This window comes from Pogonomyrmex barbatus, unplaced genomic scaffold (assembly GCF_055798465.1).
Source record: "Pogonomyrmex barbatus isolate J1 unplaced genomic scaffold, ASM5579846v1 scaffold15, whole genome shotgun sequence".
NCBI classification, from domain to species: domain Eukaryota; kingdom Metazoa; phylum Arthropoda; class Insecta; order Hymenoptera; family Formicidae; genus Pogonomyrmex; species Pogonomyrmex barbatus.
In genome coordinates, this window is record NW_028297111.1 from 5,074,823 (window position 1) to 5,099,932 (window position 25,110).

General features: G+C 34.1%; 1 protein-coding gene across 6 annotated transcripts in view; it reads left to right on the forward strand.

Annotated features, from left to right (window-relative positions):
* The window catches only part of rho-5 (rhomboid-5), a 473,385-nt gene that overhangs the window by 394,568 nt on the left and 53,707 nt on the right, over positions 1-25,110 (forward strand). For all 6 annotated transcript variants that reach the window (XM_089073458.1, XM_089073459.1, XM_089073457.1 and 3 more), the window contains 4 exons: positions 6,221-6,546; positions 6,736-6,822; positions 16,615-16,809; positions 17,278-17,461. In XM_089073458.1, coding sequence (XP_088929584.1) covers positions 6,221-6,546; positions 6,736-6,822; positions 16,615-16,809; positions 17,278-17,461 — 792 coding nt within the window. The remainder of the gene's footprint in view (positions 1-6,220; positions 6,547-6,735; positions 6,823-16,614; positions 16,810-17,277; positions 17,462-25,110) is intronic.

The following is a 25,110-nucleotide window of genomic DNA, read 5'->3' on the forward strand; positions in this document are numbered from 1 at the left end:
ATCTTTATTCAAAAACAAACAAAAAAATATTAATCAGCGAAATATTCCCTGTTTGCATCAACGACTTTTTGCCATCTTTCGGGTAGTTTGTGAATTCCTTGACGATAGAAGCTCATCGGCTTCGAAACAATAAAGTCATCAATGCATTTTCGTATCTCTTCAAACCTCACGAAATGTGTATCAGCCAAATGATGCTGCAGTGACCGGAATAGGTAGTAATCGGAAGGCGCCATGTCTGAGCTATACGCTACGTGCGGCAGAAGTTCCCAGCCTAACACAAAGATATGGTCCTGAATCGCTTTCGCAACATGTGGTCGAGCATTGTCATGAAGCAAGATCACTTTACGACGTCCTTGGCCAGTAAATGGTCTCTTTTCTTCTAATGTGTCGCTAAAATTGGTCAATTGTTGGTAGCGGTCTGTCGTGATTGTTTCACCCGATTGTAACAACTCGTAATACAACACACCTTTCTAATCCCACTCAGATACAGAGCAAAACCTTCTTGGTGTGGATATTGGGCTTTGGCGTCGATGTCGAAAGTTGACCAGGGTCAACCTATGATTTTCTATGTTTAGGGTTATCATAAAGAATCCACTTTTCATCGCCTGTAATGATTTTGTGCAGAAAATCTTTTTCCGGAACTTTGAAAGCAAAGTGAGTGCAGTGTCACGCCGACGATTTTTGTTGTCTTCGAACAATTCATGCGGAATTCATCTGCCTTCCTTTTGAATCTTTCCCATCGCATGTAAACGTACGGAAATGATTTGCTGCGTAACGCCAAGCTGTTCTGCAAGCTCCTTTTCCTTTGCGCAGAGTTTATATCCAGCAGTGCTTGCAATTCGTCCGTTTCAATCTTTTGAGAGCGTTCGCGGTTCATTTTTTTCAAGATGAAATTTCCTTGGCGAAATTTTTGATACCATCTTTTACATGGTATGATTTACAGCGTTCTCTCCATATGCAGCACAAATCATTGCAATGGTTTCAGCAGCATTTTTCTTCAGATGAAACGCGAAGTGGATGGAAAATCGAATATGCTCTTTTGTTATTATCATCGTGAACACTACTGATTTTTGAGGTTATGTGCATCAAACGCCAAACCGTATGACTTTTAGAAGGCCAAATGTCAACGCTTTAAAACCGCAAAAGGGCGGGAAGATATATAAAATTTAAATTGTTATTTCGGTTGTATGAAATCTGAACTTTTTTGTACACCTAATATTTAGATTTTCCAACGTTATGAAAAAATATATCTGTTTCGCAATTATATATTTTAGCAAACAATTCATTCGCGATAATTGAAATCGTTAAATTATTAGTAATTAAACAAGAAACAACTAATAACAATAATTAATACGTTTAAATATTTAGCAGGAAAGGTCATGTTCCAACATTATTCATTCTATAATTATTTATTATAGAACATATATTGTTCTATAATTGTTTAGAAAATAATAAATAATTTTATAAACTATATTATTATAAATTATTAATATTATTAATAATTTATAATAATATAGTTTATAAAATGATATTATTATAATTATAGGATATCAAATATTCTGAAACATGAAATAATAAATTTTTGTGTATAATTTTTTAAAAATTACTGCATAATTTTGCATTTTACATGCGTTTTTTAATACCATTTAGAATTAAACAAAGTAATAATAGTTTGCATAATGTACAATCAAGAATACATAAAAAAATTACTTGAAAAATTTTAATTTTAATTAACAGTTATATTTTACTACTGAACTGTTTTTTTTTCTTTTCAATGAATACAAAATATTATTATAATTTGTTAATGTTTTCCATTGTTACTTGGATCACATTGCATGTGTTTTAAATGAACGATCGAATGATTTTCGCAGGAATTATTGGATAATTTCGCATCGTCCTGTGTTCGATTTTTCTCTTGACATCATAGAATTATTATATGAAAGTTGAGTATAAAGTGGCGAAAATGAGGAAAAACGTTCGAAAAACGATATACGAATTAATTTCGTGGTCTGTTCCGCACGATCACAATTCTCACAATTGTGCTCGGCAATAACGATTATTAAGCGGAAATACAGCCGGCTTAAATCATTTCGCAAAACTTTTTTTAATGGAAACTATAACATACAGTGTTAAATCTCAAACAAAAGTTTTGCAAATACATTTTACATGTATGCATGTCAATATATTTTAATATATCGAATGCGAATTGCAATCAATGTATGCGAATTGCACGACTTTTCTTGACATACATTTTTTTATTAATTCTATTTTTTTTATTAACTATTGAAACAACAATTTTTAGAAACTGTCCGCTATCTCACTGTTAAAGAGATTAACACAGATTATTTTATTTCTTTGAGTTTCTCATTATGTTAATTTCATTATATCAATTTTAAAAAATTTCTGCATTATAATCGTCTTAGAATTGTCCTTAGAAAAGTTTCTAATACAAAAGGTTACATCCTCTATTTTCTACACATAGCAAACGATGACAAAACAGTGGTCAAAACTTGTTTAAAAAACGCAATTACAGTAAACGTGCTCACGCGCTATACATTGAGCTGTGATTAAAATAACACCGATCTTATTTAATAATGAAGTTTATTAGATTTCCGCTAATAAATGATGCTGCTGTCTTCTTATTATATCATATCATGTCCGCGAATGTTTGGACGATGTAAATTTTAATAAAAATTTGTGTGTAATGCATACACCGCGCCACTATTAATTATATCCTTTCCAAGAGGCGCATAAAAGGTCAATAAAGCGATTTACGAGGGTAATCTTCCTTCGTTATGGCGTTCTAAGATTTAAAAAACTTTGTGATGAACGTGATGCCCCCTCTCTCCCCCATCCATCCTACCTCTCCCTCTCTCTGTCTTCTTCCCTTTTTTCTTTTCTGCCTCCTTCCCTCCACTCTCTCTCTCTCTCTCTCTCTCTCTCTCTCTCTCTCTCTCTCTCTCTCTCTCTCTCTCTCTCTCTCTCTCTCTCTCTCTCTCTCTCTCTCTCTGTCTCTCTCTCTCTCTCTCTCTCTCTCTCTCTCTCCTTCCCCCCTCTCTCTCTTTCTCTAGCTTTCTTTTAATTTCACAAAAGTAGAGAATTGTACGCATTATCGCATTCATGTGGAAAATAAATAAGGAAACCTTACCTTCTTTCACAAATAGTTGAAAAATAGATGTCTATCCTTGATTCTGAAACTTTATACATGAATGTTTAGTCATACAATTTTTGTATAAATTTTCTTTTCTGACGATGATTTAGTATAAAATATGAAGTATATAAAATGTATACAAGTGTCAATGTTATCTTGATAAATTTCTGCATTTCTGCAGACTTAATAAAAACGTTAGGGTCGATGTATTAATTGCAGCCACTTCGAAGTTGTAACTACTGTCACATCTGCCAACATAATCATTAATGCGGAATTATGCAGATCTGCGTTTAATTATATGATCGTAAAATGATGAATTTTTCAATGAATGCTCATTACGCGTTTCATCACCATCGATATTAATGGCATCAATAATATAGTCTAATAATAACAGTACTTACAGTACTATATAGAACTAATCAGATCTCGAATTATTGTCGATCTTTATCATCAAATCAGATCCGTAATTTCTTCGTCTTCTCTTCAATGATTTGCAATAACAATTTTGCAATTATGTCATCTCATTTGGACGAGATTTAATGAAATAAAGAAATTTGAATTTTGTACAATTCGTTTTCTATCATTATTGGTTTTACGAAATAAAGGAGATGCTGGACGAGCGAACTCTGACGAAAACACATCTGCACATTTAAATATACATAGATACATTTATGTATACATACATACATTTATATATATATTTCTGCACACATATGAACCTAACCTCCTAAACTTTGCCTACTTTCATACTTTTCCATTTACTTCTCCTATAAGCTTTCAAATCATATTTTGAAGATCTCAAAATATTCTTAGATATTTCTTAGATATTGTAAATATGATAAATAGGATAAATAGGTAAATTTTAAGTTTAATAAGTAATTTTAAGTTTAATAGTTACTTAATATTATTTATCTCAGAGGAATAAGTTATATATAACCTAGACGGTAACAGAAAACTGTAACACAAAATTTTTTTTGTTTTTTTATATCATTTAATACCTTTCCATACTTAGTTGGATATTTTCTCTCATTTTGTAAAAGAATTGTTTAATCTAGGTAAGGAAAACGAAGAAAAATACTAAATATATATTCAATCTGTAAAACAAACGAATCCAGCATCCTCTTAAAGAACTCAGTATTATGTACGTAAAGTCTGATAAGTTTTAAATATTCTTTTTTCGTTAAGCGGAAAAATTCCGGAAACGGGACTGCGCCTTTGTGAAATCCGATGGAATTCAATTTTGTGCACGGCTTGCAAGAATTAACATTCACCCTGTTTATTGTTCCGTATCGAGTCTTTCTGATCGAATTTACTGTCATAATATGGTTTTAATCATCAGTTTTGCAATTTAACAATGTGATTTAAAACATATGCCAGGTGCTTTTGAAAAATTGAAAGTTCTTAATCTTCCATTATTATTATTTATCACCATTAAGTTAATTAAAAAATTCTTTACAAAAAAGATACGACTAAGTTGAAATATCTCATTATGTCATTCAGCTTTTTTCAACATTTCTGAATGTTTTCGAATTTCCTTTATTTGCAGAATATATATAATATTATATGTATTATGTTTATTTAATGTTGAAACATAAAAGCCATGAATAAATCATTATTTTCTTTAAAGATATTTTAAAACGAAATTGGTCTTATTGTTAAAATTTTTTCCGTTTACTCTGAGTCATCATATACATGTTTGATCGCTCAGACAAAAATGATATCTCGTTAGCTGAAGAATAGAACGATCAAAAAAACAACATTGGCTGAAATTACAAACTTAAACTATCATTTAATGCGGCTAGTTTTATAAAGTTTCAAAGGAATGATAAATGCATGATCAGACATCAAATGGATACCACTGGCTTGCACTTATTATTAGTAGTCAATAGACCATAATGGTGGCCATATATGAGAGTTGCTTTTGACAGCTTTGACAGTTAATAGTATCGAGGCACTTTAACACATTGGCTCCGGCGTCAGTCCCTAGGGACCGACACTGATCCTTCCGGCATTTGGCCGGCGTCGATCTCTAGGGATCTAATCTTTCATTGCATTTTTCGGCTAGGTGTCAGTCCGTGGCCGTGGACCGACACTGTCAAACTTATCAAATAAAATTGGTAATTCATAAAATATAAAAACCAAGACATATTTATATTTTTTTCAATATAGTTTATTGAAGCAGTCTAAATATAAATTTGGTTTTTTCACACGTATTACAAAACGTTATGACGTAAATTTACGTTACGACGTTTATTTATTTTTGTGTTTATACTTCCTATATTTATGTATTGGCCGAATTTTAGAAAAAGATTGGAACAAAATAGTCGCGTTGAGCGTGTTATCTTTTCTTTATACTCTATATGACCCAGTTCGCGCTCAACTCTCTGCACCGGCCGAACGGAAAGTTATCAAAATTGATTTTGTAGCCAACGTGTTAATTGGTATGTGGTGTAGTTAGTGATTGCCACAAACTTTGAATATCAATTTCTGATTTCTGTTTTGCTCCTCCAATCTTTAGGACAGATTGCGTTCCTCAACATCCCCTTTTAAATCTTTCAATATCTAGGAAATTAGACTTGTTAATTTTAATAAAAAATCAAATATCAAATATCAAATATCAAATTTGAAATTATTTTGTAAGCTAAGATTATTTTAAGATATAATTTTCTCATTGTAATTTTCAGACTATAATTAGGAAGATTTGTGCGTATACATCAATAGTGCACGTGATAAATTGAAGATCTCTTTAAGAGAATAAAGAAAGAATTCTCGTATAGAGAATCGAAAAGGATATTCTGGGAAATCCGGCAGCCTAGCTTATCAAAATATTTTCTAACTTACCATTTACTTTCAACATAGTTAATGAGATTTACTCTCAAATTTAATTTTTTCAATTTACTATTATTGCTTTCTTTATGACTGACCGTTTAATTTTTATGGCTGCGAGAGATGTTTTTTTTACGGCTATTAGTTAACATAAGAAAATTAATACTTTTGAACATCCAGACAATTCTTGAAAATACTTGGGACTGTCGCAATTATATGTAATTAAAACACATGTGTTTCCAGACATTGACGAGGCAACGTCCTCGTGAGCAGTCACAATCACGTCCAGAATCGCGGAGCTTTCCACCAAACACGATCGCGTATTTATCAAGGGCAGATCCTGATAGCGGCCAAGACGAAGATGAGGCTTTCTTTGAGAGACCTCCACCGCCTCCACCACCCCTTCCACCTCCGACGTCGTCTCAACAGTCGCAATACAATTCGTCGCAAATACAAATCGATCAAGTCTCCAGTGGACTGGTCAAAGACGAAGAGGTGGGCATTAAAATAGCGGATATTCTTGACAACACGCAGGATCGTGAAGGGATCAATTCCGAGGAATTGGTTGAGTAAGTCCTATAAAATTAAAGAATTCTGAGACGTGTTAAAAAATTAAAAATACTATAACTATAAAGTTTTATTGTTCTTTTAACATTTTCGGGAAAAATTAGAATTGCATATCTTTTCTATCGTATTCTATATTAAATGCATCTTTTTTTTATTTTGAAAATGAGATATTTGATGTTTTCTCTTTGCAGATTTGCACAACAAAAGGACGATAGAACAACAATCGATGGACAAGTCAGGCGACCGCGTTCGATCACGAGGGACCACTATATTTCCAGGTGAGAGTTCTTTCTACTAACTCTTAATTCTAAGTTCGCTGACAAAAAATTAAATATGTCCTTAAAATATATTAAGTCGTCAAATTATATCACGTTTTAATTACTATAATTAAAATTAATTATAATAAAAATTAATAACTACTACGGTGTAGTATATTATGTTATTATAAATGGTTTAAAAAGCAACATAATTGTCACACATGCGTTTTTAATAGTTAACTTAATAAATAAAAAATAATAATTACTCGCTAATATTACGGAGATAAGATCAATTACGAATTAAATGAAAACAAGATTTTATTGTATATCTTTAGGTTTTAAATTTAATTTATCAAAATTTTTTTATTTTCATTATTCATAATCCAAAAGCTATCCACAAATATTATAAGGGCTGTGCACTTTTATTTAGATTAATATTCGGAATTACCCTTTGAGGCCTGATTACGAAGGCGATGCCTGTTGAATCCCTAATACCGCTCAAGACTTGATGTTCGAATCGCCGATCGCTCTTAGAAGCGTTAATTTTATATAAAAAATATGCCCGAATTGTATTTTCTGTCAAATCATTAATCAATCAAATCAAGTAATCTTCCTGTTATATAATTTTTATTTTCAACAAAACATTAAATTTTCTTTTTAATTACATACATTTATTACATGCGTTATATATAATAATATTTATAATAACAGTTTTACAATAAAGAATTCTAACATAATAATTATAATAATTAGAATTTAACAATAGATTTCCATATTATTTGAGGTACTATTTTTGATTCGTTTTTTAAATATATTTTTTTTCAATAGGCCTAATGAACTATTAAAATATTTACGAAGATAATCAAATATATGGCTTTACAGAAAAGCAAATTTTATGTCACAAGATCAGGAGACACGGTAATGTTTCGGGTATCAAGTCAATCAATCGAGAACACTACCGTGTGACTTTACATGAATCGGCGAGATGCGAGCATCCGAAATTATTCGATCTCAATAACAGTTAAACCGATCAAGTTCTAAGTAGGCTTGATCGGTAGTTTGAGTTATTTGCATAATAAAAATATTTTTATTTTCCTGTTACGTGCCCTAAGCGGAGATATTACTACGCAAAGTCTAGTTTGGAAATTTTTACTTTAAGAACATCATTATTATCGTTGTCTTTTGTGCTGCAATATCTGTCGCAAGATGTCACTATTAATTTTATCGACGGATCATCAGACTGATAAGTCAGAGTCACTGTAGGATCTAGCGAATCAACGTTCGCTAGGTCCTGCAGTGATCCTGACTTATCGGTCTGATTTATCCACAGGGTCGCCAAGACTGTAATGTAATAAATCCGCGTGCATCAAAACAGACATATTAGCAATATATCTATAATAATAAACATACTAATTCTTTTTGTTTCATCTTTTTTCTCTCTTTCTCTAATTTAAAAAGAAATGCATAAATTATATTATATCTTCATTATTATATTGTTCGTTCGTGTCGATTTTTATATCTCTATAAACATATATTTCGTAATCTCTAACCACAGTCTCTGCTCCTTATGTCACGATTTTGACTGACTGATTATTAATAAATATTATTAATAAATATGCAAACGAGAGTAAGAAAATAGAAAACAAAAGAATGAGCGAGATAATATATTTGTTGCTCTTTTTCCACGCGTCTGATTGGCGGTCAACGATATCGTTGAGTTTCGCGGCAAGTTTGATAATTGGTAATAATTTGTTTTGGAGTGTAAGTGACTGATGTATATGCATAATCTGTTATTTTGCAGATTCTAAGAAGCAATATAAATATTGTCATTTTGATATTGTCCTTTTAAAAGAATAATAAAATTTTGTTTTCACATTGTCAACTCAAATGATTGTAATAATGTATTGTAACGGAGCGTATGTAAAAGCTCCGTTACTAGCGCGCGCGCTATACGGCTCACGTCATCTGGAGCCGCCCGAACATCCCCGACTACCGAACAATATACGCATGCCGCTGATCGGTCACGCGTCGATTGCGTGACAAATCAACTGATCTTTTAAACAATTTTAACAAATCGCATGTTGAAGCAACAATACAAAAAGGATATATAAACGGCAAATTCTGCAAAGAAAATCAGACCTGTCCGATCATCCGACCCGTCCGCTTCCGAAATCACGGATCCATTCCGAACAATGCGAGAATCTTCTCGTACCGAATACCGAGCGTTCTCAGTATTCACGTTCTATCTTTACACGAAAAATCGGAGTGTTTTCGGTTTTTCTTCCACGGAATACCGAACGTTCTCAATATTCTTGATTCCTTCCCGTTCGGAAAGTCAGAGAGTTCTCGAATTTTTCTTCTACAGGGCGCTCACGATATTCTCGCCTTCTCCTGTCTAAAAAGTCGAAGTGTTCTCGGACTTTACTCCTGCAGGATACCGGACGCTCGCGGTATCCTCGCCTCCTCTCACGCGAAGAAGTCGGAACGTTCTCGAACTTTTCACCTCCCTTCCACGAAATACCGAGCATTCTCGGTATTTTCCGTTTTCCACGCACGAAAAGTCGGAGCGTTCTTGGACTTTTCCTTCGACGTACGCGAAAATACGTGTCGCAAAAGCATCGATGGTTGCCTAACAATCCGTGCATTCGAACGCCTGACAACACGTGGGCTCATGCGAACGGCGCTACGCTGCGAGAGTCAGAAACCCCTTGTCTTAAAAGTAACTTTATATAGTTGACTAAAATAAATTTAATTATTTGATTTTAATTAAACTCAAGCGACTGCAAATTTCTTTTATCGAACCCGGCAACCGACAAGCATTTCCGAGCTCCCGATCTACGTCCTCGCATCCGCATCGCTCACTAATTAACCGTGCAGGGACATACCGTTACAGTATAAAATTTGTATAAAAGATTTGATATCAATAATTGGCGTCAAATTATAGTCCTATAAACATTGAGCAAGTCCACCATACTCAAGTTATTGTTACGACCGAGCGGTGTTCCGCTCGACGTTATCCTCATATCGATTTCCAACTTGAAAATCGTTCTTCGCCGACGCGGTCATCAAACAGTTGTCAAGCGTTGTTGTTTGGGAGAGAGAGTCGACGGCGTGGCGCGCGAGTTTGAGCCGTGTCGCGGTGAATTCCAATATTATTAAAGAAAGAGTTCTTGTGTTATTGTAAACAATAAAGTATGTTCCTCCGTTTTCTAAAAACTGTCTCTTCTTTCCCTAGCGTGAGTGTAACGCGAGTGAACCCACTGCGAGCGATATTTTCGCTCGTTACGATCCCGGGGGCTCGTCCGGGATCGTAGAATCTATCGGACATATTGTTATTGGAATGATGGAGCGACGAGCACCGGCAAGGACCAGCGACATGGAGAGACGACGTACGGTTTCTGCAGGAAGGAAGAACTGCGAAATGAAAGAATGTCAGCAGAGGAATGAGCCGAGTGGTGACTGGATGACATGGCGTTAAATGCCAGGCTAATCGTTAATTAATTAATTTCTTTTCGCTTTTATAAAATAAATTTTGTTTTTCTTTTATTTGCTTTTGCACACTTTTGAGTTAAAGAAAATTCTTGTATGATGGGTTTTCTTTTGGTACGAATTGATTGTCGGACTGACGAGCATACATTTTTCAAATTTGGCACAGGTTTCGATGTCTCGATTTTAAATAAAAAGGGAAATCGAATAATTTAGGGAGTCTTATAATCTTCAAAGTTTCTTCTAAGTGTCTGTTAGAGGGGACTCGTTTAGATGTGTGAATTCCGTTTCGGAAAGGCGTTCTAGATTGGGTCGTGGTTTTCATCGGAGCCTGTGGAGAAATCAATTATTCTTTCCGTCTGAAGAAGGGAAAATGTTGAATTGAAAGATATTCTTATTTTATAAGTTACTGCTTCTGTTTCTTTGTTTTCTTTAAGTTTTTCATGAAGAAGAGTTGTGCAAAAATGACGTTAGGAGGAAGATCTTCTTTTCCAAAACTCGAACATCCGGCTGAAGAAATTCTTTTTTTAAGAAGTCTTCTGCCTCGCCTTCGATTTTTTTGAATTAGTTTTTCCGAGAGACTTAAGGCGAATGCCGAGGCGGGGATTTGAGGTGTCCGTAAGAGTCTACGGAAGCTTCCTCCTCTCTTATTCGAAGATCAAGAAAGAAGTGCGCAAGACACAAGTTCAACGTAAAGAAATATTAAGAAAGAAGATAGAAAAAGGAAGATGACCTCGCAGCGGCACAAAACTTCCGGGAGAGGTGAAATTGGGACTGGTTCGGCTCGATAACTCGCAACAGCAGCTTGGTTGCAGGAAACCGACAGATTCCCTGAGAGCTTCATCATGGAAGAAAAAGTCGACTTTTCTGTGAGGGAATTCCCTGGAATTGTCGGGACGACAATTTCGAAGAGGGTAATGTTACGACCAAGCGGTGTTCCGCTCGATGCTACCCTCATATCGATTTCCAACCTAAAGATCGTTCCTTGCCGACGCGGTCGTCAAGCATTGTTACTTGGGAGAGAGAGAGTCAACGGCGCGGCGCGCGAGTTTGAGCTGTGTCGCGTGAATTCCGATATTATTAAAAAAAGAATTCTTGTGTTATTATAAACAATAAAGTGTGTTCCTCCATTTTCTAAAAACTGTCTCTTCCTTCCCTGGCTCAATTTTAAAATCTCAATTGCATATGTAAATAATTTAATTACATATATAGAGCCGTGTATACAGGCTTGTAATAGATACTCGAATTGTTTCTCCAACTAAAGTCTTTATTTTGCGCATTACTACAATTTGCTCCGTTCGCTTACTCGATCTCGATTCCTGATCTTTTCGTACGCTTATCTATTTATACAATATTAAATATTATCCTACTTAATAAGCAAATGACACGTGGTCTCTCATTTGTTATCTCGCTCGCAAATATATCGATAATACGAGTACATGTCGAGTTCGCTCACAATTCGGAGCAACAGTTACAGATTAAATTTATTATTTAGTCACCAACACCGTGAACCTATATTATGTTTAATAAGAATTATTATTTTTATAAAAATGTTTATAAATTGTTGTATATATTTTATATACTTGTTAATAAATTTATTAATAATTGTATTAAATATGGGAAATATTTTTCTTATTTAGTTATATTATAATTATATTATAGTTAATTAAAAAAGATAATTAATAATGTTATTTTATTATTTATTCATTAAAAATGACGATTAAATGACGATATATTTATGACGATAATATTTCGTGACATTTATTTTATGTCATTATTTAATACATTTACGTGAAATGACGAGAAATGACCTTAAATCATCGACATAATGACGTCATTTTATTACTTGGGTATATATATTATATATATATAATTAGATATAATTATACATTTTTAAATACAATTAGATCGAGTTTTTAATAGGTCCATTTTTGTGGTGTATATGAAAAACTATAATATAAGTAACTTTTATTAACTTTTAAAAACTATAATATAAGTAACTTTTATAAATATTTATTTATAATACTTGTATTTATATGAACAATCTCATATATAAAATATTAAATTTTTCGTAAAATAAACAAAGTAAACCAGTGTAATTATAATAAACTTAAAATTTTCCTTGAGGATCTTTTATATATTGTTACGACCGAGCGGTGTTCCACTCGACGCTATCCTCATATATTTCCAACCTGAAGATCGTTCCTTGCCGACGCGATCGTCAAACGGTTGTCAAGTGTTGTTTTGGCGAGAGAGTTGTCGGCGCGGCGCGCGAGTTTGAGTTGTGTCGTGGCGAATTCTCATTAAATTGTGAAAAGCTCTTGTTATCACTCCCGTGCTTAATGCATAATAAAGTGTGTTTCTTTTCTAACCGTCTCTTTTTTTCCTTCCGTGAGAGTGACGCGAGTGAACCCGCCGCGAGTGCAACATTTTTGGGGGCTCGTCCGGGATATGAAAAACATGGCGGAGCGTCAAGCGGAATTGAAAGGAAAGGAAACAATGACGGAGGAGGGACAGGAAGGAGCATCAGGGAGACGAGTTGTCTCGGTTAGGAAGACAGCTTGTGTGCGAACGGAAGAACCGGAAACGACTCCGAGTCTGGAGATGGTACTCCGAATGACTATTGAGGAGCTTCGCCTTCTTATAGAGGAACGAGCCAATCGGCGACTAGACAGCATTAAATGCCAGGCCAGTCATTAATTAATTAATTTCTTTTCGCTTTTATAAGATAAATTTTGTTTTTCTTTTTATTTGCTTTTGCGCGCTTTTGAGTTAAAGAAAATTCTTTCATGATGGGTTTTCTTTTGACACGCATTGATTGTCGAACGGACGCGCATACATTTTTCAAGTTTGGCACAGGTTTCGATATCTCGGTATTAAATAGGAAGGAAAAATCAAATAATTTAGGGAGTATAATCTTCGAAGTTTCTTCTAAGTGTCTGTTAGAGGGGAACTCGTTTAGATGTGTGACTTCCATTTCGGGAAAGCGTTCTAGATTGAGTTATGGTTTTCATCGGAGCCTGTGGGAAAGTCGATTGTTCTTTCCGTCCAAAGAAGGGAAAATATTAAATTGAAAGATGTTCTTTTTTATAAATTACTGTTTCTGTTTCTTTGTTTTCTTTAAGTATTTCATGAAGAGAAGTTGTGCGAAAAAAACGACGTGAGAATGAAGATCTTTTACTTTCTGCCCGAACATCCAGCTAAGGAAATCCTTTTTTTTTTTAAGAAGTCCGCCTCACCCTCAATTTTTTTAAATCGCGGTTTTTTCGAGGGACTTAGAGCAAATGCCGAGGCGGGGATTTTTTCCATAAGGACGAAAGGGTCCACGGAAGTTTTCCCCTCCCCCCTTGTTCGAAGATTCAAGAGAGAAGTGCGCAAGACACAAGCACAAGATAAAGAAGCAGAAAGGAAGAAGAAAGAAGAGGGAAGATGACTTCGCAGTGACACGAAACTTCCGGGAAGGGTAAAGTTTGGGATTCAGCGCTTGGTAACCCGCAGTAGCAGCTTGGGATAGAGCAGGAAGCCGACAGATTCCCTAAGAGCTTCATTCAGGAAGAAGAAGCTGACTTTTCTGCGAAGGAGTTCCCTGGAATTGTCGGGACGACAATTTCGAAGAGGAGAGGGATAGTGTTACGACTGAGCGATGTTTCGCTCGACACTACCTTCATACATTTCCAACCTGAAAGTCGTTCCTTGCCGACGCGGTCGTCAAGCAGTTGTCAAGTGTTTTGGCGAGAGAGTTGTCGGCGCGGCGCGCGAGTTTCAGCTGTGTCGCGGCGAATTCTTATTAAACTGTGAAAAGTTCTTGTTATCACTCCCGTGCTTAGCATAATAAAGTGTGTTTCTTTTCTAACCGTCTCTTCCTTTCCTTGCGTAAGAGTGACGCGAGTGAACTCGCCGCGAGTGCGACAATATGATTGAAATTATGTATATATAGTAAAGTACGAGTATATATATTCATATATCTGTATGTATAAATTGTAGAATATTAACTAAACTCATAATATCTCTCGTTTGAGATGTTATTATTTATACTTAGTTTGATGCATCATAATATATGTATACATTTTTATATAATTTAATGTATATCTTTTTATTTGAAAAAGAAATATATATTATGTAATTCAATTTGAAATTGTAAGCATTTTGATATAATCATTTCTAATTAGATGTAAACTTTTTCTTCGAAAAAGTTTCAATATAATTTTACATAATTGTACATAGAATTATTAATATTTTGATATAATTACATATAATCAGATATAAAGTTTTTACCCCAAAAAAATTTCAATATAATTTCATATAATTTGACATGGAGTTATAAATATTTTGATATAATTGCATATAATTTGTAATATTAATAGATCTCATTATATATAATTAGATATAAACTTTTTTCCCGAGTATTTGTGTCTTTTAATTCTTAATATTTTTCCTCAATTTACTTAAAATATGTTGAAATATTTCATGATGTTGCTTTACAATTTTTTTCTGAATATCCTGAAAATGAATAATACATGTAATTTTAGTACAAGTGCAATATGTTTTTTTATACTTTTATTAATACAATTTTATTGAAAAGATGATTCAGTTTTATTAATAATTATTAAATATATCCTTTGATATATTGTTTAAATAAATATACCATAATATGGTCAAGAGTTGTATAACAATATGTACAGATCATAGTATCTGAACACTTCTAACTTTAATTTCTGAAAAAAAAGCACAAACGCGTATGTAAAAGGACAAAATCAAAATGATTTATATTGCAATATTTATATTGCTTCTTAGAACCTGCAAAATAACAGATTATGGCGCATAAACATCAGTCACTTATATTCCAAAACAAATTATCACCAAACTCGCCGCGAAACTCAATGATCACATCAATGATAACATCGTTGACCGCCAATCGGACGCGTGGAAAAAAAGCAACAAGTATACTATCTCGTTCACTCTTTCTATTTTCTATTTCTGTTTTCTATTTTCCTATTCTCGTTATGTGTATTTATTAATAATCAGTCAATCAGAATTGTAAATAAGGAGCAGAGACTGTGGTTAGAGATTACGAAATATATATTTATAAAGATATAAAAATCAATACGAACGAACAATATAATGATGAAGATATATATATATATAATTTATACATTTCTTTCTAAATTAGAAAAAAAGAGAAAAAAAATAGAACAAAAAAAATTAGTATGTTTATTAGATATATTGCTAATGTATTTGTTTTGAGGCACGCGTTTATTACATTATGGTCTTATCAACTTTGTGAATAAATTAGGCCGATAAGTCAGGGTCACTGTAGGACCTAGCGAACATTGATTCACTAGATCCTACAGTGACTCTGATTTATCAGTCTGATGATCCGCTGCGTCGATAAAATTAATAGTGACATTGCGACAGACATTGCAGCCGTACAAAGGACAATGGTAATGATGACGTTTTTTAAAATAAAAATTTCCAAACTGAACTTTGCGTAGCAATATCTCCGCTTGTAAGGCATGTAGGAAAATAAAAATACTTTTATTATGCAAGTCGAACTCAAGCTACCGATCAAGTCTACTTAGAATTTGATCGGTTTAAGATCGAAAATTATTTAGATCCGATAATTTCGGATCTCGCCGACTCGCGTAAAGTCACACGTTAATGTTCTCGGTTGACTTGACGAAACACTATCGTGTCTTCTGATCTTCAATGAAGAGATTCGTACCACTTAGATTCTATTTCTTTAAAATAAAAGATATTGTAGATTCTATTTTTTAACTTGATATAACAGTTTTTTTTTCAAGCGTCCATTATACTTGACACCCTTTTTTTACTTTTTTTTAAAAAGATACAAAATACTGAAATCATTTTTAAAAAAACGCATCAACAATATTATCTTACGGATGATACAAAAATTTATTGTTAAAAAATTTGTTTAATTATTACGTTATAACTCTTAAAAGTTTATTATAGATATTATATCATAAATATTATATTACATAACACATATAATATATTAAAAAGAAAATTTAATGTGTGTAAAAATTATTTAATAAAAAATTGTTTTAATAATTGGCGGAAGATATGATTTGGACGCATTTTTTATATTAGACGCTCTTGAGGCAAAGCAATCGGCGACTCGGTGATAATCGAGACTCGAGCAATAGTGGAGAATAGTAGGCATGCTTTCGAAATTGGGCTGAAAAGGGCAACTAATTCCAAGCACTGATTTAGATAATTGTAAGACCTGTTTTAAACAAATAATTTGCAAAGTACATTTGTCGTTGACTGACAAATGCGCAAACGTATATAACGAGAAAGAAATTACAGAAAAACGAGTTGGAGTAGATCGAAGTATGATGCGCCTCCGGCAGAGAGTACGAGGGTACCGCAAGAGGAAGGGGTGATTCTTCGCAGCCGTGAGATAGCCGGAGCCACGAGGATCTCTCGTAGCACGATTGATCGTGTCTTCGACAACAGCAATCGGCGACGATACGGGATGGGCATTATCGGTCGTTTCTTTGGGTATACTCAATACTTCATTCCTTATTGCAATATTGGAACTAAATTAAATTCCCATAGAATAATTGTCTTAATTGGAAACCAATTAATCAATTATGTAAAACGTTTAAAAGAAAAATTCCTACAATTATTATGAAAAATATATTTTAGAAAAAATATTTAGAAAAATATTTAAAGCAAATTTTATTAATAATTGGTTGTGGTTTTTCCTCTAATTATATTATATTATTATTATAATTTATATTAAGTTATTTCATGTAATAGTGTATTTGTAATAAAATTTATTGAATCGTATGCGGATATCGTTATTACAAAAAGTTTGTTTTTAAAATTTTGTTTAGTAACAATAAACAAAACAGTATTGTTTAGTAATAATAAACAAAATTGAAATTTTAACAAAGATGGAATATCCTAACGGAAATAATTGTTTGATAAGTTATTAAAGCTTTTCCATTTCTTTTATTATTCTAGGCGATCTTTTCGGAAAAGTGTTGCGCACAAACCAGATGTAAAGAAGCAGTTGGACAATTTCGAAGATCATCGACCGTACTTCACGTACTGGATCACTACTGTGCAAGTATTGATTCTGATAATATCGCTGGCATGTTATGGATTTGGTCCTGTCGGGATGGATCTCAACCGTCGATCGGGATTGGTGAGTAGAAAAAAAATTATTATTCATTGACTACAATTATTCACGATTATCTTCTCCTTTAAAACTTTAAATTAGAATCTCGAAACTTGTTGAAAATCAGTTTTGCTGAAAATATATTCAAGCACCTTATACATGTAGCAAAAGATAAAGCTTTCTTTTATTTAAATACTTGATCAAAACAAATTATGTTATGAATCTATCAATATTTCGGATAAAAAATGAATGATCGTATGACAGTGTTTTTTATTTTTGTTTCTTAAACTTAGTTTTTTTCCACAATATACACTTGTAAATGATGTTTCAAGGCATATTTAAATGTTTAAAGCATATTTAAGATATATTTAAATGTTTAATTATTATTTTAAACCGTTTAATTAAAAGTAGATTGAGAGAATAATTCCAAATAGAATAAAAAATCATATAAAAGTCAAGATGACGTCAAAATATGATAATAGAATGAATGCAAATACTTATTTTTTGATCATGATAAAAAATTCATAAAATTATGACTGTGAAAGCATACTACTTTAAATATTTTGCAATAATATATCGCATTTAGATTATTTTCAACAATTATAATTAATTGTGTTAATATTTAAATTTTATAGTATACGTAAGATGTTTCTTTTAAGAAAAATGACATCATTATGGTCAGAATTTGATTTTTTATCATTTCGAGTATAATATTCTAAAAAGACTTATATTCTTTTCAAATAAATGATTTGTAATATTCCTTTAAAATGCTATTAACAGATGAGATTGTTAATATTATAATTTCTATCATAATTGTAAAAAGTGTTATTTAAAAATATTATAACAATTAAAAATATGATTTTTTGCATAATTTTTACTAATTAATTTGTAAATAATGAAGAAACGAATGCTTTATATGGATTATATGTTAATTATTATTAATATACAAAGCCATACGCAAAAATTATTAAAAGGTTATGATAGTCACGAAAAACTGAAATTATTGTTCACTAAAAATATAAAATGATATCACCCGGATTTTTCATTGATATAATCATTTTGATCATCTTGATCTTTATATAAGATCGGGATCAAGATCCTCCAATGGCCGTTAGAAGAGGGAAAGTCCCAGTTGCGCACAGAATAAATCGGACACAGTAGGTTGAATGAATCGGACACAGGTCCAAACGGACACAATAAAGAACGGACACAATGAAAATCGGGCATAGTACTAATCGGACACAGTGGACACAAGTATCGTTCTATCTTTCTTGGCTTTCAGTGATTAACAAGGACAAAATGATACTTGTGTCGACTTGTGTCACTAAATGGAAAGTACCCAGTAGGAAACGGACACACGATGATTGCAATTGGACACAGTAACAATCGAACACAATGGCAATCGGACATATTGAAAATCGGACACAGTGCAAATCGGACACAGTAGGAAATGAACGCACGGATAATTAAATAGATAAATAGATAAAAGAATCTGGCAAAAAAACGCGATGATCTGCTTCGCGAATCGAGATATTAAGCGTTAAAGTTGATCACTTTTTTGGTTAGGAAATCTGTCAGCGACTCGATACAGCGCTAAAAAATGTTAAAAAGGAAAGCACGACGTATAGAGACATCGCGATCTCTCACTTGCACTAGTGTCGAGTGTGTGAGACAGCGAAGGGACACCGAAATCGGTATCACATTCGATTATGCTTTTTCTCTCGATCGCACCTCTCGCATTAAGGATGCAACATCGAATTGCCCCCACTATTTTTTCCCTTCGCTCCGCGATCTCCTTTGCGCTCCTCGGAGACACGGATATACGCGCTTCGCATATATGTGTAGCGATCGCGCGCCGAGCGCAGGACACCATTCCTATGCGTGTATACCGCGAGGATATAACACACATGTCATCATAGTTTATGAGCACCGTGATTTAATACGCAAATAAAACTATATAATAGGCCGGTAAGGCGATCTTACAGTTCGGTCAGTTTGCGTTGGAGTTCGTTCCGAGCACCGTGAATAAATTAAACCCAAACGAATAATAATCATACGGGAATAAAACAATACTTGAGAATAGGCAAATATAAAGTTCATAGTTTAAGGCGATAAATTTGCGCAGAACTTATAAAATAAAATGCGAGATCATGATATATAACTAGAAACTCTTTAACTCAAAATATAAAAGTATCTTAATTTAACGAGATTCTTAACAGCAACATAAACTTAAATACAGAACATATATATACGGAGTGTCCCAGAACTGAGGAACGAGCCGCAGTGTAGAAGAAATCAAGGGGAACAAAAAAATTTAATACCATTTTGTGATATTCGCTCTAATTTTCGAATTATAAAATAAAATATCCAAATCAATAAGTGATAACGCCGCTCTATAGTATGGCCTACTGCTTCTAGCTTACTGGCGCGCGGCGCATAGCAAGAGGAAGAGAGGGAGGTAAGGCTGTCCGTTGTTCAAGCGGCGACACGTCACTTCCCTCTCACCGCGCGCCGCGCGCCGCGCGCCCGTAAGCTAGGAGCAGTAAGCCATACTATAGCGCGGCGTCACTATTCATTGGTTCAGATATTTTATTTTATAACTCGAAAATTAGAGCGAATATCACAAAATGGTATTAGACTTTTTTGTTCCCCTTGATTTCTTTTACACTCCCACTGCGACTCGTTCTCCAATTCTGAGACATTCTGTATATAACCTACAAGGAAAGTAACTATCGCAACTGTCTTCCCTCCCCGATTTTAATGAGCTTTGAGTATGTTAAAATATGGACAAAAATAAGAGACACATATTTTTTTTCTGCGTTTTCGAACATTAAGGGGGTGAAACCATCTCTTGAAAAAAAATCGGTTTTTTCTCCTTAGTAAATATCGTCCAAAGATATCGTTTTATTATTTTATTTTTATTATTTTGTATCGTATTTTGATATCGTTAAAGATATCAAAAAAAGTTTTAAACAAAAGTTTTACGGCTCCAAATGTACTTTAAGGACGTATTCGAATTTTTCAAAAGATTATATTTTCGAGCCCCCTCCACTTTCGAGCCTCTTCCTAATTTTTATAAGAATATAAATTCAAAAGCATTTTATGCTGAATACAACGGTATATAATAAAAGTTATTTTCCGAAATCGCTTTTTTGAAATAAGCGAGAAATATCTCTATATACGCGCTCCATACGTATTCGTCTCATACCGCGTTGGCTGCGCGGGACAACGTTAAAGATGAAATGATTCGTTCGTCAGTACTGTATCAGTGCAACAATAATTATTGAAATAAGAGTTTTTTTATAATAATAATAATGAGAATAGTAATAATAATAATAATAATAATGATGATAACAGGTTTTGTTAAATGGAAGTCAAATATTTTTAATGAGGTATTGAAAAACGTACGAAGCACTTTGTACATTTAGAAATAAGTTAGAAATAAAGAAATAATTATAAAATAAAATGATTTATTTAATTTAATAAAATATGATTTATTTAATTTTGGTTGTACGGCAGCTATTGCAATGCTTATGGTAGCTATTGCAATATTATGAATATATTTTATTGATCAACATTTATATTTCGTGTCTATTAATATAATGTCTTATTATCGCAATGCTACGCAAGAAATATATTTGCTAATGCTAGTTTTATTTGCATATATTATTTACATGAGCATTGTTTGCATAAACATTAATATAAAAGAATGCAAATCGCAGCGAATTCGCAGTTTTATAATTAATTTCTCTAAAGTATCGCTTGATAGAAGTGAGAGATACGAGCTTAATAAATGAATATGTATTTAAAAAAAAAAATTTATACATTTTTTATTTTACATTTTACATTTTTTATAAATTTTTTAAGTTGAAATTATAGTTATTTATTTTAATTAACTTAAGAATTTTTTATCAACAATTTATTAATTTTGATAATATTTTTTAAAGATTTTTAGACATAATAATACATGATCTATATACTATACAAGATTATATTTCAGCCTTCTTGTTCAAAATTTTTGTAAAATAATCAGTTATTACAAAGATACATTAAATTCATTATAAATTAGCTATTTAAATAAGTAATTATTTAAATAATTAACATAAAATGGAAGAGGAAGAATTGGATTTTCAAACCGCATTTGATATACCAGATGCAGATGAAATAGAACTCATTGATGACGAAGAAAATTACGCATACAATGTAAAAAATTATATAACGTCGATAATATCTCAATATGATACATAAAGAAAAGCAGTTGACTTATGAAGAAGTAGTAAGACAAGAAGAATTGAAGGAGTGAAACAAAGGTTTCGAAATTTTTATCAAAATTTCATCCGATACTTATGTAAACAATACATGCAAATAAAACTCCATCTCCATAGATTTATTTCTTGCGTAGAGTTGCGATAATAAGATATTATGACACAAAATATAAATGTTGATCAATAAAATATATTCATAACATTGCAATAGCTAGCACTGCAATAGCTGTCGTACGACCAAAATTAAATGAACGATATTTTATAAAAATAATCATTTCTTTATTTAATTGTAACTTGTTTTTAATTGTCCACGGTACTGCATGTATTCTTTATATATCATCAAAAATATTTGAATATGTTTGAATTGTTTAACAAACCCACTATCATTATTAAGATTATGATTATGATTATTAACAAGAGGAAAGAGAGGTCAATGAACGAGCAAAAACGAAATAACGTAACAAAAACAAATTCGAGTAAACAATATTTATTGTAAAAACAATAATTAGCAATGTTACCTTTAATATAAATTTGATATTGTACGTTTCGGTTTCACGGTGCAATTTTTGCACCGTGATTCTTCAGCAATTTTTCTTAACAAAAATGATAAAAAACAGAGGAGTATTTAAATGCCTAAAAACTTATGCGTCTGATTGTTAACTCTTAATTTCATTCTTATAATTATTATATTATTCACATTTTTATAATCTTTATAATCTTTTATCTGTTTGCGGTTGAATCTAAATGTGTTCTATAATTTCACCGAACCAATTTTTATGCACTTACAATTCCCCTTCGTTTATCGCTTTTGTTAAGAAAAATTGCTAAAGGAGGCTCCCTGAAGCCGAAATGGACAATATCAAATTTATATTGAAAGTAATTCTACTAATTGTTATTTTTACAATAAATATTGTTCGAATTTGTTTTTATTACGTTACTTCATTTTCGCTTGTTCACTGGCCTCTCTTTCCTCTTGTTAATTTATACGAGCTGTCTAATACAATTTTGCTCTGATGATTATTATTATAACAAAAAGTATTTCAAAGGTATAAAACAAGTATGAAAAAAGCTCATATTTTAATAATTATTGTTGTACTAATACTGTACTGACGAACTGCATCATATTCATTTTTAATATTGTCCCCCACCGCCAACGCGATATGAGACGAATACGAATGAAGCAGGTATAGAGGTATTTCTTACTCAGTTTCCAAAAATGCAATTTCGGAAAATGATTTTATTATATACCGTTATATTCAACATAAAATGCTCTTGAATTCATGTTCTTATAGAAATTAAAAAATTTTTGAAAATTAGGGGGAAGGATTGGGGGTGCTCGAAAATATAACATTTTTTAAAAATTCAAATACTTGTAAAATACAATCGTTGTAAAATACACTTGCAGCCGTAAAACTTTTGTTTAAAACTTTTTTGATATCGTTAACGTTAATTTGGACAATATTTATTCAGGATGTAACGGAGCGCATCCCTCCGCTCCATTCCTCCTCCGAATTTCCCCCGACCCACCATCCGTCGGGGACCGCCGAACACCAGACGGAGTGCGGCAGTGGCCGCAAAGAGGCAGTAATGCCTCCTTTTTTAAATACATCCATACGCGAACTCCGAAGCGTCGGAGAATACCACGAAAACATGTTACATGTATATTTTCGTGGTATTTCCCCGCACCGCGCCAAGCGCCGCGCCAACAAGCGCTAACGCACTCCGCACCGCGCCACGCACCGTACCACTGAGCGTGAACGCGTCCCGCGCCGCACCGATGCCGCGCCACACAATCGAGCGAGCGTACCGCACCGCGCCGTTACCTTCCCACCGAATTCCTTCCCTACCTTTAATCATCCCCCGATCCTTTTTTCCGCTCTTGGGGAGAGGGATGCTAACCCCGAGATCGACCAATCCGACCGATCCGACCGAAAATACCGAGGTCGATCTCGGGTATAAAAAGGCATCGCTCTCCACAGGAAATCACTCCTCGTTTACTACTGTTCCTAGCTCGTCTTCCGAGAGTCCGTCTCAAGGAAGCGAGCATCCGAAACCGGTAGCAAGCCTGAGATTTGTTGGGGCTCTCCCCAAGCGTCAAGTTCGCTTGGCCTAGCCGAAAGCCGTCTCCGTATCTCGCACGGCAAGCCGCGAGTTGCTGGGGTCTCCCCAGCGCGTCGAGTTCGCTCGACCCGACTCCGCCGTGCCCGAGATTTCACCGCCGAGTATCGGGGTTCTCCCCGATACCACCTCTCCGAGCACCAGGGTACACCCTGATCGGCCGAGTACACTCGGCATCGCCACTTTCTTCTCCGCACGCAGCCGGGGCCCTCCCCGGCTGGTCGAGTTCACTCGGCATTCACGCAGACAGACGAGGGGCACATCCCCCGTCAGCCAAGCTCTCTCGGCAGGGAACGGGCACCCGTTCTCCGATCTCAACGACCTAGCGAAATATCCACCCTCGCAACAACACCCGCGACACGCGTGCACGTTTTAAATCACCACTGATTTAAAGGTTCGCGACGAACACGTGCGACACCGCCGCCGCCGCGCGCGCCCCACGCCACCAAACTTCGCGCATTGATGACTTTATCGCTTTGAAGCCGATGAGCTTCTATCATCAAGGAATTCGCAAGCTACCCGAAAAATGGCAAAAGGTCGTTGATGCAAACGGGGAATTCCGCTGATTAATATTTTTTTGTTTGTTTTTGAATAAAGATTGAATTTTACAAAAAAAAGCTCAGAACTTTTTTGTACATCTAATACAATCTTTAAACTTCTCAAAACCGTTCTACACAAATCTCCGTCAAATATCGCCAATCAATTAATCAATAATCATAAACAACGGCGCGTTGACAAGGAACGATTTTCACAACATTACTCGAGAGCCAAAAGCAAGCGGACCATCGCTCGACCACAACACTACCTCCTCTTTGAAATTGTCGTCCCGACAAATCCAGTGAATTCTCTCGCAGAAAAATCGGCTTCTTCTTCCATGGTGAAGCTCTCAGGAAATCTGTCGGCTTCTTGCTCTATCCCGAGCTGCTACTGTGGGTTACTGAGCGCCAAACCAGTCTCAACTTCACCCTTCCCGAAAGTTGCCTCTACGAGATTATTTTTCTTCTTTTATCTTCTTTCTTGATATTTCTTTGTCTTGAGCTTGTGTCTTGCGCACTTCTCTCTTGAATCTTCGGACGGGAAGCTTCCATGGACCCTTTCATCCTTACGGACATCCCAAGTCCCCGCCTCGGCATTCGCCCTAAATCCCTGGGAAAAACCACGGTTCAAAAAAACCAAAGACGAGGCAGACTTTTTAAAATTATAATTCAGTCAGATGTTCGGGCTTCGCAAAAAAAAGATCTCCCGCCATTGACGCCAACACAACAGCAAACTTAAACAAAAACGGAAACGAGA